This window comes from Zophobas morio, unplaced genomic scaffold (assembly GCF_036711695.1).
Source record: "Zophobas morio isolate AGI-343-1 ecotype UQ-CSIRO unplaced genomic scaffold, CSIRO_AGI_Zmor_V1 ptg000020l, whole genome shotgun sequence".
Lineage (NCBI taxonomy): Eukaryota > Metazoa > Arthropoda > Insecta > Coleoptera > Tenebrionidae > Zophobas > Zophobas morio.
In genome coordinates, this window is record NW_026972125.1 from 5081129 (window position 1) to 5095861 (window position 14733).

The 14733-nt window shown below is 28.0% G+C and overlaps 2 protein-coding genes and 1 long non-coding RNA gene across 3 annotated transcripts; 2 read left to right on the top strand and 1 right to left on the bottom strand.

The window, feature by feature from the left end:
- Positions 1-6629: 6629 nt before the first annotated feature.
- LOC135131357 (ficolin-2-like) lies at positions 6630-8106 on the top strand. Its single transcript, XM_064059032.1, has 4 exons — positions 6630-6745; positions 6793-7606; positions 7653-7877; positions 7926-8106. The coding sequence occupies exons 1-4, from the start codon at positions 6665-6667 to the stop codon at positions 8081-8083; spliced, it is 1278 nt and encodes a 425-aa protein (XP_063915102.1). The 5' UTR covers positions 6630-6664; the 3' UTR covers positions 8084-8106.
- A 3448-nt stretch (positions 8107-11554) lies between these two features.
- Positions 11555-12354, top strand: LOC135131506 (uncharacterized). The gene is made up of 2 exons (XR_010280918.1): positions 11555-12125; positions 12174-12354. It is a non-coding gene; the product is annotated as an uncharacterized LOC135131506 (long non-coding RNA).
- Positions 12343-13693, bottom strand: LOC135131505 (fibrinogen C domain-containing protein 1-like). The gene is made up of 4 exons (XM_064059283.1): positions 13352-13693; positions 12869-13268; positions 12586-12819; positions 12343-12537 (listed from the first exon to the last, which is right to left on the bottom strand). Exons 1-4 carry the CDS (start codon positions 13412-13414, stop codon positions 12368-12370), a joined length of 867 nt encoding a protein of 288 aa, XP_063915353.1. The 5' UTR covers positions 13415-13693; the 3' UTR covers positions 12343-12367.
- Positions 13694-14733: the final 1040 nt, after the last annotated feature.

Sequence of the window (14733 nt, forward strand, 5' to 3'; positions counted from 1 at the left end):
CAATTTTTCAAAATTTCGATCGTGAAAATTTTTCAGTTCCTGGATATTTTAATTTTTCGATTTTTTTAACTTTCGGGATTTCGATTTTTATGTTCTTCAATTTTCCGATTTTGAAAATATTTGATTTATCGATGTTTTCATTTTAAATTTTTCAATTTTTAACTTTTCGAAGTTTCAGTTTTTTTATTTTTTCGATGTTTCGATTTTTCGATTTCTGGAATTTTTGATTTTTCCACTTTTCGGCTTGTCAAATTTTCCATTTTTCAATTTATCGTCATTTCAGTGTTGACATGCACATTTGTTCTTAATTTTTCAGTTTTTAGATTCTTCAATTTTTGGATTTTTTAGATTTTGAATTTTTGTTTACAATTTCTCGGTTTTTCGTATTTCATTTTTTCAATTTTCAAGTTATAGATTTTCGAATTTCTGCATGTTTCGATTTTTGGATTTTTCATCTTTTATTTTCTTCAATTTTCGATACTTTATTTAAATTTTTCGATTTTTCAGGTTTTTTAATTTTCAGTTTTTCATTTTTTAAAATTTACATTTTTTGATTATACCATGTACGATTTTTTCACATCTTAATATTTCAATTTTGAGAATTTTTCTACTAATAATATATTTTTTAATTGTCCGATTTTTTAAATTTTGGATTTTCGATTTCTGGAATTCTGGGTTTTTGATTCTTCGATTTTTTGACTTTTCATTTATTCGATATTTCTGTATTTCAATTTTTCAAAATACTAATTTTGTTATTTTTGTTTTTTTTTCAATTTTCGATTTTATAAATACTTATTACGTTTTTCCAATTTTTTCAATTTTACGAATCCATGATGTTTCGAATTCTTGACATCGGTTTTTCGATTTTTAAGACCTTTCGACACCGTTTTTTTAGATTTCTCAATTTTTCAATATTTCGAAGTTTCACGATTTCGATTTCTGTTTTTCAATTTTCGGATTTTCAAAATTTTTGATTTTTTATTTTTTCAATTTCTCGATTTATTTAGGTTTCCTTTTCTGTTCCAGTTTCGATTTTCTGATGTTCAATTTTTCGATTTATCGCATTTTTTTAATTTTGAATTTTTCAATTTTTAACTCTTTGATTTTTCGATTTTGGCCTTTTTCGATTTTTCAGTGTTTGGATTTATCGCTTTTTTAAATTTAAATTTAATTTAAAAATCCTCAGTTTTTTATAAAAAACGTATTCCCCCATTTGTTGTTTAGGAATTCGTGATAAACTTTTATATTGGACATGGAACTTTTTGTAAAGAAAATTAAAATTTTTCGAATTGTTGCCTTTTAGGATTCTCAATTTTCCCGAAAAACGAAAAACTAAAAAATGGAAGAAAAATTGATAAATCGTAAAACTGAAAAATCCCAAAATTGGAATATCGAAAAATTGCGCAATCAAAAAATTGAGAAATTGAGAAATCGTAAAGTTGAAAAATCGATGTTGAAAAAAATTTTAAAAATCGAAAAATCAAAAACCTGAAAGTTCGAAAAATCGAGAAATCGAGAAATCTAAAACTTGAAAGACCAAAAAATCGATTAACCGAGAAATTGAGAAATCGGAAAATCGAAAATTTGATTTGGCAATTTTTCGTAATTTCAGTTTCGGAATTTCTCTTTTTTTTCAATTTTTTGATTTTTCAATTTCTCCATTTTTTGTATTTTGATTACTCAATTATTCGATATTTCAGTGTTGGGAGTTTTAAATGTTTTTCGGTTCTTCAATTTCTCGAATTTTCAAATTTTCGATTTCCCGATTTTTTCATTAGTCTATTTCTGAATTTTCGGACGCTTCAGTTTTACAATTTTAATTTCTTTTATTTTTCAGGATTTTGATTTTTAATTTTTGTTTTTTTTAACTTTTCGATTTTTCGATGTTACAATTTCTGGATTTTTCAATATTTCGATATGTAAATTTTCACTATGAATTTCGATTTTTTAATTTTTCTATTTTTTTGCTTTTCGATTTTTCGATTTCTAGATCTACTTTATCGAGTTTCCATTTTTAAATTTTAGATTTTTGAATTTTTCAATTTTTTGATTTCTCGATTTTTTATTTTTTTAATGTACAAATTTTTCACTTATTAAAACTTCTCTCGGTCTCAGATTTTTCGGTTTTTCAATTTTTCAATTTTTAAAATTTTTGATCTTTCAATTTTTCAGTATTTTGGTTTCGATTTTCGGTTTTTTCATTTTATAGATGTCTCGATTTCTCGATATTTCTGTTTCGATTTTTAGATTGTTCAGTTGTCCGATTTTTCGAATTTTCAATTTTTAAATTTTTCGATTTATGGATTTTAATTTTTTTACTTTCTGATTTTTTAATTTTAGCCTGTTTCGATTTTTTCATTGTTCAATTTCTCGATTTTTCGAATTTTATGGATTTTTTTGTTGCAATTTTTCAAATTTTCAAGTTTTAATTTTTCTATTTTTCGTGTTCGGCTTTTTTGATTTCTCAATTTTTCGATTTTCTGATTTTTCAACAATTTTAGAATTTTTTAATGTTTCGATATTTTAATTATTTGCTGTTTAAAATTTTGTATTTTTCGATTTTTCAATTCCTCCGTTTTTAAATTTTCCTATTTTTGAGTTTTCCGATTTTTCATTTTTTCAGGTTTATCAAAATTCCGAGTTTCGATTTTTTGATTGTTAAGATTCGCGATTTTTCGATTTCTCAATGTTTCAACTTTTCATCTTTTCGATTTCTAAATCTGCTGATCTTTCTTAATGGTCGATGTTTCAGTTTTGAATTTTTCTGTTTAGATTTTAAACATTTTTAAATTTTCGATTTTTTAAATTTTGGATTTCCGATTTCTGGAATTCTGGGTTTTCTGACTTTCCTACTTATCGATTTTTCAATTTTAAAATTTTACATTTTTGATGTTTCGATTTCTCGATTTTTTAATTTTTCGTTGCTAAATTTTTTGACATTTTATTTTTTTTTTGGATTCCTCGAATTTTCGACTTTTTAAGTTTCCGATATTTGTCTTTCAGTTTTTCAAAATTTGAGATTTTTGATTTTTGAGTTCTTTATTTTTCAATTTTCGATTTTTTAAATATTATTTGTGATGTTTCGAATTCTCGGCATTCGGTTTTTGGATTTTTTAAATATTTCGACTTTCAATTTTAGATTTCTCAATTTCTCAATATTTCGATTGTGAGGATTTTTCAGTTTTTGGATATTTTAATTTTTCCATTTTAGTTTTTCAATTTTTTGATGATTTAACTGCTCGATCTTTCGATTTTTTTAACTTTCCGGATTTCGATTTTTGTTTTTCAGTTTTCCGATTTTCAAAATTTTGATTTTTCGGTTTTTAGTTATTCAAGTTTTAATTTTTTCAATTTCCCGATTTATCGATTTTCCAGGTTTCGCTTTTTTTACTGTCAATTTCTAGATTTTTCGATTTATCGATTTTTTTTAATTTTAAATTTTTCAATTTTTAACTGTCGATTTTTCCATTTTGGCCTGTTTCGATTTTCCACTGTTTCGATTTCTCGATTTATCGATACGTCGATGTTCGATTTTTAAATGTTCAATTTCTTGATTTCTCGATTTCTAGATTTATCGATTTTTTTAAATTTAAATTTAATTTAAAAATCCTCCACTTTTCGATGTTTTGATTTTTCAGTATTTTGTTCTTCACATTTCCCATATTTCAATTTTTCGATTTTTAAATTATAGGTTTTTGAATTTTTAAGTTTCTGAATTTTCATTTTTTTTAATTTTCAATTTATCAAGATTTCAATGTTTCCATCTTTTGATTGTTCAAAAAAAAATAAAAATCGATTTTTTGATTTATCGAATTTTTCAATGTAAATTTGTCAATTCCGAAGTCTCAGTTTCTGGATTTTTCCGATTTCTGGGATTTTTGATTTTTCGACTTTGCGTTTTCTAATTTATCGTTCTTTCACTTTTGGCATATTTCAATGTCTTAATTTTTCAGTTTTTAGATACTTCAATTTTTGGAGTTTTTAAATTTTGAATTTTTGTTTTCAATTTGTCGGTTTTTCGATTTCTCATTTTTTCAATTTTTAAATTATAGATTTTCGAATTTATGCATTTTTAGATTTTTTGATTTTTCAATTTTTATTTTCTTCAGATTCTCTATTTTGCGATATTCGAAGTTTCACGATTTGGATTTATCTGGTTTTAAATTTTCCTATTTTAAAAATTTTTGACTTTTTATTTTTTCAACTTCCAAGTTTAGATTTTTTTAATGGTTCAATTTTTAGATTTACAGAATCTTTTTAATTTAAAGTTTTGCAATTTTTGACTTTTCGATGATTCGATTTTGACCTTTTTCGATTATTCAATGCTTCGATTTCTCGATATATCGATGTTCGATTTTTGCTTGTTCAATTTCTCGATTTTTCGATTTTTAATTTTTCGATTTATTGATTTTTCAGTCTTTCATTCTTCGTGTTTTTAAGTTTTTGAATTTTTTAGATTTTGATTTTTTATTTTTTCGATTTATTAAAATTTCCATGTTTCCATCTTTTGATTGTTCAATTTCTGAAATTTTTGATTTATCGATATTTTAATTTTTCGATTTCTCAATCTTTAATATTTGGATTTCTCGAAGTTTCAGTTTTTGAATTTTTCGATGTTTCGAGTTTTCAATTTCTGAGATTTTCGATTTTTTTATTTTCGGCTTTTTAGTTTTTTGATTTTTCAGTCTATCGTCATTTCACTTGTGACATATTTTAATTTATTGATTTTTCAGTCTATACATTCTTCTATTTTAAAACTTTTCATTTTTTGGATCTTTAAATTTTGAATTTTTTATTGAAATTTCTCGGTTTTTGATTCTTACATTTTCGACTTTTCAATTGTTTCTATTTTTCAGTTTTTCAAAATGTGATTTTTTTGATATTTGGGTTTTTTCCAATTTTCGATTTCGTAAATATTACGCTCTTTCGATTTTTTAAATTTAAATTTAATTTAAAAATACTCAGTTTTCAGTTATCAACTTTTCGATTGTTTTGGCGCATCTCGATTTCTTGATTTTTCAGTTTTTCATTCTTCAAGTTTCCCATTTTTCAATTTTTCGATTTTTAAATTTTGGGTTTTTGAATTTTTCGAAGTTTCGATTTCTGGGATTTTTGATTTTTCAATTTTCGGCTTTTCAGTTTTCGATTTTTCAATCTATCGTTATTTCAGTTGTGGCATATTTCAATTTCTTGATTTTTCAGTCTATAGATTCTAATTTTCAGACTTTTCAATTTTTGGATGTGTTAAATTTTGATTTTTTTGTTTCAATTTCTCGATTTTTAGATTTTTAAGTTTTTCAATTTCTAAATTATAGATTATTGAATTTTTGCATTTTCCAATTTTTGAATACTCGATTTTTTGACTTTTCGAATCTTCGATATTTCTATTTTTCAATTTTCCAAAATTTGAATTTTTGACTTTCGGGTTTTTTTCATTTTTCGATTTTTTAAATATCACGTTCTACCGATGTTTTCAGTTTTACGAATCTGTAATGCTTCGAATTTTCACATCGGTTTTTCGATTTTTAAATTTTTTCTTTTTTTGGTTTTTCAGATTTCTCAAATTTTCAATACATTTTCAATTGTGAGAGTTGTTCAATTTTTTGATTTTTTGATGTTTCGATTTCCAAATCTTTAGATTTTTGTTTTTCCATTTTCAGATTTTCAAAATTTTTGATTTTTTATTTTTTAAGTTTCTCGATTTATTTAGATTTCCAAATTTCGATTTTTCGATTGTTCAATTTTTCGATTTATCGAATTTTTATATTTTTAAATTATGCAGTTTTTAACTTTTCGATTATTTGACCTTTTTGATTTTTCAATGATTCAATTTCTCGATTTTCAGTTTTTCGATTTCTAGAATTTTCGATTTTTTAAATGTTGAATTTCTTCCGATTTTTTGATTTTTCAATTTATCTTTTGTTCAGTTTTTCGATATTTTATTTAAATTTTTCGATTTTTAGAGTTCGATATTTATATTTTTCAATTTTTCCGAATTCTTAAATGTTTGATTTTTCAGCTTTTTATTTTTCAGTTTTTCATTTTTTAAAATTTACATTTTTTCATTTTACAATGTTACGATTTCTTCACATCTTAACATTTCAATTTAGATTTTTAAATTTTTGGATTTTTTGGTTCCTCGATTTTTCTGTTTTTCAATTTTTCGATTTTCAAAATTTTTGATTTTATATTTTTTCAATTTCTATTTTTTTTGATTTTTCCATTTTCGGCTTTTCAGTTTTTCGATTTTTCAATCTATCATCATTTCAGTTGAGACAAATTTCAAATTCATGATCTTCAGATTCTTCAATTTTCAGATTTTTCAAATTTTGGATATTTTGAATGTTGCATTTTTGATTTCAATTTCTCAGTTTTTAAATTTTTCATTTTTTCAAATTTCAAATTATAATTGTTGAATTTTCGCACGTTTTGATTTTTCAGTTTCTTTAGTTTTTCAACTTTTTCAATGAACCACCGTCGGTTACATATTTTTATGAACCTTGAAACACCACAGTCCCAAAAATAAAACAAAACAACATTTCGAAAACTGGGTTTTTCCCGGTGAAGAAGCCACTTTATCACTAAGGACGCGACCTACGACTCCTCTTATCATTTACGTAAAACTCGCCCGGAATTTACCCACAAAACAGCTCACAGTTAAACCATGGATTTGAAACTACACCTATCACTAATCGCAGCCCTCTTCACACTTTCAGCAAATTCAGAGCAAAATGAAGACCGAAAAGTAAGCCAACCTTTGACCCCACACATTTCCAACACTTTTTTATTTAGTTCGCAGTCATTTCAACAACCGCCTCGCCACATTCTCCAACCGACAAACTCATCTTCGACGACCAGCTCGAAATCCGCCAATCTCTCGCGACAATGAAGGACCGACTGGAGAGGTTTGAGGTACGCATGACCCAGATTCAACGAGCTCTGGAGAAGTTGTTGAAACTTCACGGGGTGAAGCTAGAAAGGGACATCACGGCGACGGTGGACTCAAGCGACCTTTCAAAAATTGGAAAAGTGGTGGAGGAGGCGTTGAAATTGTACAAGACTTGCGGAAACGCGTCTGGTCAAGTCGAAGACAAACTACAACAGATAAAAGACGACTTGGTGAACGAAATCGAGAAAAAGCGCAACGAACCGACAAAGTTTTCGGCTGCGGATTTGGAAGGGTTCAAACGGGATGTCCTCAATGGTGTGTCTTCGGATGTAGAAGCGGCAAGGAAGGCGATTGACGGGTTTGAAAGTAAGTTGGAATCGACGAATGATAGGTTGGAAAGAGTGACGAAAAAAGTGGGAGGAGTGGATGACGATAGCACGATTTCGCCCACTGGGGGAGAGTTTGCCCGGAATTGTAGAGAGGTTTTGAAGCAAGGCAACACGAAGAGTGGGATATATACCATACGACCCCCACGTGCCTCTCAACCCTTTAAGGTTCAATGTGATATGGATACCAGAGGCGGTGGGTGGACTTACGTCATGCGACGGTTTGATGGTTCTCAAGATTTTTATTTAAATTGGACTGACTACAAGGACGGGTTTGGTAATCTGGAAGGGGAGTTTTGGTTGGGTTTGAAGCACCTGCACGAGTTGACAGGTAATTTTGACTTGTCATGGTCATGTGATGGTAGTGGACTTTGTAGGTACCAAACCCAACGAATTGTTGTTCGTGCTTACCGACTGGGACGACAAAACCGTGTATTCCCATTTCAAAAAATTCAGCGTTGGAAACGAAGAGGAGAGCTATTTGATAAAGGTCATCCAAGGGTACAGTGGAGACGGTGGAGTCTCTTTCACGAGTCACCTCAACTGGAGATTTAACACTCTGGATAAGCAAGATACTTATGGAAGTTGCGTCGAAACTTATCGTGAGTTTGAAAAATCTGGAAAGGTTTTGGCATAAAGTGTGTTTTTAGACGGACCTTGGTGGTACGGTCCTGGGTGTTTTCACGTCAAACTCACCGGGAAGTACCTCAAAGGCGAGATAAAGTCGTTCGGAGATGGCATACATTACTCAGAATTCCACGGGTACAGGTATAGTTTGAAGGAAGTCAAGATGTTGGTAAAGATTTAAATAAAACAGAATTTTGAAAGAAAGACTCTATTGTCTTCACGACCATAATTCCCTTCCTCTGATCAAAGTTCAAATTAAAAATAATAATTCTATCTAAAAGCAATAATAGCTATTCTATTAACGATATGTTTTCAATTTTTTTACATTGCCCGATTTTTCAATTTTTCGATTTTTCGCATTCTCGATTTTATAATTTTTCGAATCTTCAATTTTTCTTCGATTTATCGTTTTATCAATTTTTTCATATTTGAGTTTTGGGAGTTTAAAATTTTTCAGTTTTTCAATTTTTTGATATTTTAATTTTTCGATTTTTAAATATTAGATTTTCGATTTCTCGATTTCTCTATTTCATGATTTTTAGGTTTTTCGATTTTTAAATTTTGCATTTACGGATTTTTCAACTTTTCGGTTTCCCCATTTTTGATTTTCAATTTTTTGATTTATCGATTTTTTTAAATTTAAATTTAAATTTTTTTCTATTTATAAATTTTCTATTGTTCCACTTTCTGATGTTTGGATGTCTCGATGTTTTGATTTGTTAATTTTTCTATATTTCGATTTCCTGGTTTTTCGATATTTCGAATTTTTGACTTTGAACCTTTTTTATTTATCGATTTTCCAATTTTTTGGTATTTTGATTTTTTTTCAATTTTCTTACTTTTCACGTTTTTAAATATTAGACTTTTCGATTTTTGATGCTCCGATTGCTTGAGCTTTTAAGTTTCCAATTACTCAGTTTTTCGAAATTTCAATCTTTTTGATTTCTTGATTAATATTAATTTTTTGACTTTTCGTTTTCCCGATTTTTTGGACTTTCGATTTTCAGGTTTTTTGATTTTGATTTTTGATTCCCCGATGTTTCAATTTTTTAAATTTTCCATTCTCGGATTTTTCGATTTTTCGCCTATCCGATTTCTCGATTTTCCCTTTTTCGATTCCTCAGATTTTCGATGTTTCAGTTTAGAAATTTTTGAGTTTTTCGATAAAATTTTTCTTCCAATATTCTATTTATCGCTTTAGCAAATTTTTGAAATTTTATTTTATTAAATTTGGGCTTTTTGATTTCTCGATTTCCCGTTTTTTTATTTTTCAGATTTTCATTTTTCTATTTTTAAATTTTACATTTCAGGATTCTGCAATTTTTCGATTTTTAAATTTTCGTTTTTTCAGTTTTTCTATTTTCTATTTCGGTTTAACCATTTTTTGATTTTTCGACTTCTCAACTTTTTGCCATTCTTGATTTCTCTCCATCTTGATGTTTTGATTTCCCGGCGTTTCAGTTTGATAATTTTTAGATATTTTAACGTAATGAATTTTTGACTTTAAGATTTTTCGATTTTCCAATTTTTTGATGTTTCAGTTTTATGATTTTCCAATTTTTCGATTTTTGAATTTTTGATTTTTTGACTTCTCGATTAATATTAATTTTTCGGTTTCTTGCTTTTTTGAGATTTCGACCTTTAGATTTTTGGATTTTTTCTCAGTGTTCCAATTTTTCAGGTTTTCAGTTCTTGAATTTTTTCGATTCTTCAGGTTTTCTATTTTTCAATTTTTTTTTTATTTTAACTTCTCGATTTCTCGTTTTTTTTTATTTTTCAGTTTTTCAATTTCTCTATTTTTAATTTTTATACTTTTCGACATTCAGTTTTTTCGATGTTTCGAATTTTTGAGTTTGAGGCTTTTCGATGTTTTACATATTTTTCGATATTCTAATTTTTCGAGATGTTTCGATTTTTCAATTCTTCGATTTACTGTTTTTTTTAGTAATTTATTTAATTAATATTTAAATTTTACTATGTCTCGATTTTTTAAATTTTAGATTTTTCGGTTTGTGGATTTTTGGATTTTTTGATTATAATTTTTTTTATTTTTGATGTTTGGATTTTGATTTTTGAATTTCTCAATTACTGAATTTTTCGAAATTTGAGTTTTGGGATTTTTCAAATTTTAGATTTCGCAATTTTTTTGTTTTTCGATTTCTCAATTTTTTGGTTTTTCAATTTTTCATATTTTCTTTTTTTCCATTGCTCGATTTTTCGATTTTTCGATGTTTGGAATTCTCGAATTGTCATGTTTTCAATGTTTTAATTTTACAATTTTTTGGCTTTTTGATTTTTCAATTTTTCGAATTTTCGGATTCTCGATTTTACAATTTTTCTTCGATCTACTGTTTTATGAATTTTTTCATATTTGAGTTTTGCGAGTTTTAAAGTTTTCAGTTTTTCAATTTTTGATATTTTAATTTTTCGATATTGTAATTTTCCCATATTTTAAATTTTAGCTTTTCGATTTCTCTGTTTTTCGGTTTTTCGACATTTAAAATTTTGCATTTTCGGATTTTTCGATTTCTCGGTTTTTAAATTTTCGATTTTCCAGGTTTTCAATTTTCCGGTTTCCAGATTTCGATGTTTTGATTTTTCAATTTTTCGGTTTCCCCATTTTTGGTTTTCAATTTTTTGATTTATTGATTTTTCAATTTTCTTACTTTTTCAATTTTCAAATTTTAGATTTTTCGATTTTTGATGTTCCGATTGCTCGATCTTTCAAGTTTTCAATTACTGAATTTTTCGAAATTTCAATTTTTTTTGATTTCTTGATCAATTTTATTTTTTGACTTTTTGTTTTCTCGATTTTTTGAACTTTCGCCTTTCCGATTTCTCGATTTTACCTTTATCAATTCCTCGGTTTTTCGATGTTTCAGTTATCGATTTAGGAATTTCTCGATATTTCAGTTTTTTTTCAACTTTCGATTCTTCAATTTTTTGATATTTTACTTTGATATATTAAATTTTGTCTTTTTGGTTTCTTGATTTCCCGTTTTTTTATTCATTTCTCCGTGTTTAAATTTTACATTTCAGGATTCTTCAATTTTTCGGTTTTTAAATTTTCGTGTTTTCAGTTTTTCTATTTTCAATTTCGGTTTAACCATTTTTTGATTTTTCGGCTTCTCAACTTTTTGCGATCCTCGGTTTCTCCATCTTGATGATTTGATTTCTCGGCATTTCAGTTTGTTAATTTTTAGATTTTCCGATTTTTTGTGGTCTCGATTTCCCTGTTTTTGGTTTAAGTTTTTCGATGTTTCAATTTTCCAGATTTTTAAATATAGATATATATTTTCATTTCTCGATATGTTGACTTTTCTCGATATTTCAGATTTTCCATTTCTGGATTTTTCAATTTTTCGATATTTTAATATTTCGATTTTTTTAATTTTAGATTTTCGAATTGTGGATTTCTCGATTTTTAGATTTTTAAATTTAGATTTTCCGATTTTTGATGTTTCGATTGTGGATCTTTTGATTTCTCAAATATTTCAGTTTTTGGATTTTTCAAACCTTAGATTCTTCAATTCCACGATTTTTCAAATTCTTGATTTCTTGGTATTCTGTTTTTTAAATTTTTTATTTTTTTGATTTCTCGATTGATATTAACTTTTCGATTTCTCGATTTTTTGAGCTTTCGACTTTCAGATTTTTCGATTTTTTCATTTCTGGGTGATCCAATTTTTCAGGTTTTCAGGTCTTCAAATTTTTCGATTGTTCGGGTTTTCGTTTTTTCATTTTTTTTTTTATTTTAGCTTCTCGATTTCTCGTTTTTTTTCAATCTTTTGATGTTTCGATTTCCAGGTTTTTCGATGTTTCGAATTTTTGAGTTTGAGGCTTTTCGATGTTTTACATATTTTTCGAGCTTCTAATTTTTCGATGTTTCGATTTTTCAGTTTCTCGATTTACTGTTTGTTTTTGTTTTTAAGTTTCTCGATTTTTCAAGTTTTCAATGGAAAAATTCCCAAAATTAATATTTAAATTTTACTGCCTGGATTTTTCAATTTTTCAATATTTCAATGTCTCGATTTTTTAAATTTTAGATTTTTCGTTTTGTGGATTTTTGGATTTTTTGATTTGAAACGAAGAGGAGAGCTATTTGATAAAGGTCATCCAAGGGTACAGTGGAGACGGTGGAGTCTCTTTCACGAGTCACCTCAACTGGAGATTTAACACTCTGGATAGGCAAGATACTTATGGAAGTTGCGTCGAAACTTATCGTGAGTTTGAAAAATCTGGAAAGGTTTTGGCATAAAGTGTGTTTTTAGACGGACCTTGGTGGTACGGTCCTGGGTGTTTTCACGTCAAACTCACCGGGAAGTACCTCAAAGGCGAGATAAAGTCGTTCGGAGATGGCATACATTACTCAGAATTCCACGGGTACAGGTATAGTTTGAAGGAGGTCAAGATGTTGGTAAAGATTTAAATAAAACAGAATTTTGAAAGAAAGACTCTATTGTCTTCACGACCATAATTCCCTTCCTCTGATCATCATCCTTACTTGTTTCAAACTGTATGTATTAGATGGGCGAAAACTGTTCCAATGTATTCCGAGATAATTAGCTCCTGTGGCTTTCAAATATTTTCCAGTAAGTTTAGACAAAAAGCAACTATTGTACCACCAACCACCATCTAAAACAACAACAATCCTAATCCAACATTAGAAACCGACTTACTTACGATCTATAAGTGCACAATGTGTTGTATTGTGTTTGTCTTGGTCTTTATCCATCGTGCTAAATTTTTGACCATCATGACCAACCAAAGAATCTCCAGCAGTACCACTGTAACCGACCACTTTCAACCTATAGCCGTCGTTCCTTCCACCAATTTTAAAGTAATTGTAGAGGGCGTAGACTTTGTTGTCGTCCCAATCCACCAGTTCAACCAAGAGTTCACTGATTTGGGTACTTTCTGGAACAAAACGTTGATCAATGTGGTAAAAATAACGTCCCATTATTACCCGTAAGTCTGTGCATTTTTTCTAAACCTAACCAAAACTCTCCATTCAAGTTACCAAATCCTTCCTGGTATTCGTTCCACCCCATATCAAAATTTTGGGAACCGTCGTACCTGTTCATCAAGTAGGTCCATCCTCCTCCTCGGGTGTGCATGTCACAAAACACCAAAAAGGAGTCCTGGGAAGGATCCAGCAGGATCCGATAGAGACCGTTCATTTGGGCACCTTTTTCCTGGTATACTTTACAGTCTCTTGGATATGTGGTCAGAAAATGAAGGGGTTCTAAATCGTTCTTCGGACATGTTGTTAATTTTTCTTCCAGAAGTGTAACTTGTAGTTCCAGCGATCTCAGACGTTTTTCTGTGTTAATGGTTGGAGTTTGTGTGGTTGAAACGACTTCAGACTTAAAAGAATTTTTTAGTTTATGAACGTTGTATTAGTTGAAAATGTAGAACTAAATTGACAAAACAGGTATCCAGTACTTACAGATCCTATGGTAGCAGCTACCAAAGACAAAAAAATAAAATACCGAAGCTGAGTGCAACACATTGTTTTGAAGACTTTCACTGTACTGCGACTTGTGTTGACCACATAATAATTAACCTTAAGGTCGGGTGTCCATGAACACAATTAAGCTCAGTCTTATATATGACGTCAACAGACTTGGGTTACACTAAATAGTACTTCGACGCCAATTTTGGACGTAATTAAAGAAATTAAAATTAAAAATAATAATTCTCACTATTCTATCTAAAAACAATTATAGCGAATCCAACTGCTAAATCTTTTCCCCTGGAGGGAATTGACGATATTATTTATCTTACAATTTTTTCGAAAATAAATGTTACTTAAATGTTGAAAGTAACAGTAATAAATTTGTGGTTTATGAATTCGTCCAGAATTTTTATTGTACAAATCGAGATTTTCCATGTTTTGAATTCATGATTTTTCAAGTTTCGATTTCTCAAATTTTGGATATTTCTGTTTTTTATCAATTTTTCCATATTTGAGTTTTGGGAGTTTAAAATTTTTCAGTTTTTCAATTTTTTGATATTTTAATTTTTCGATATTTTCTCCATTCCTCTATTTTATGATTTTTCGGTTTTCCGGCTTTTAAAATTTTGCATTTTCGGATTTTTCAATTTCCCGGTTCTTAAATTTTCGATTTTCCAGCTTTTCAATTTTCCGATTTCTAGATTTCGATGTTTTGATTTTTCAGTTTTTCGGTTTCTCCATTTATGATTTTCAATTTTTTGATTTATTGATTTCTTTTAAATTTAAATTTTAAAATTTTTCCGGATGTTTTGATGTTTCAAGGATCTTTTGATTTGTTAATTTTTTGATTTTCCAATTTCTTGATGTTTTAATTTTTCAATTTTCTTACTTTTAAAATTTTCAAATTTTAGATTTTTCGATTTTTGATTTTCCGATTGCTCGATCTTTCAAGGTTTCAATTACTCAATTTTTCGAAATATCATTTTTTTTTGATTTCTTGTTTAATTTTAATTTTTTGACTTTTTGTTTTCTCGATTTTTTGAACTTTTGACTTTCAGATTTTTCAATTTTGATTTTTGGTTCCTCGATGGTTCAATTTTTCAGGTTTTTAAGTTTTTGATTTTTCAATTTTTTAAATTTTCGATTCTCCGATTTTTCGATATTTCGCCTTTCCTATTTCTCGATTTTACCTTTATCGATTCCTCAGTTTTTCGATTAAATTTTTCTTCCATTATTCTATTTTAATTATTTTATTAATTATTATTAATTTTTATTCGTTTTTTCAGTTTTTCTATTTTCAATTTCGGTTTAACCATTTTTTGATTTTTCGACTTCTCAGCTTTTTGCCATTCTTGATTTCTCTCCATCTTCAT

Excerpts from the sequence above, each read along its gene's own strand:
- LOC135131357 (XM_064059032.1), top strand. The coding sequence starts at position 6,665 with ATGGATTTGAAACTACACCTATCACTAATCGCAGCCCTCTTCACACTT. Across the intron at positions 7,607-7,652 it reads GCACCTGCACGAGTTGACAG|GTACCAAACCCAACGAATTG; the intron begins GTAATTTTGACT and ends TGGACTTTGTAG. Across the intron at positions 7,878-7,925 it reads AAGTTGCGTCGAAACTTATC|ACGGACCTTGGTGGTACGGT; the intron begins GTGAGTTTGAAA and ends GTGTGTTTTTAG.
- LOC135131505 (XM_064059283.1), bottom strand. The coding sequence starts at position 13,414 with ATGTGTTGCACTCAGCTTCGGTATTTTATTTTTTTGTCTTTGGTAGCT. Across the intron at positions 12,820-12,868 it reads AAAAATGCACAGACTTACGG|AAAGTACCCAAATCAGTGAA; the intron begins GTAATAATGGGA and ends GTTTTGTTCCAG. Across the intron at positions 12,538-12,585 it reads ACATTGTGCACTTATAGATC|ATGGTGGTTGGTGGTACAAT; the intron begins GTAAGTAAGTCG and ends TTGTTGTTTTAG.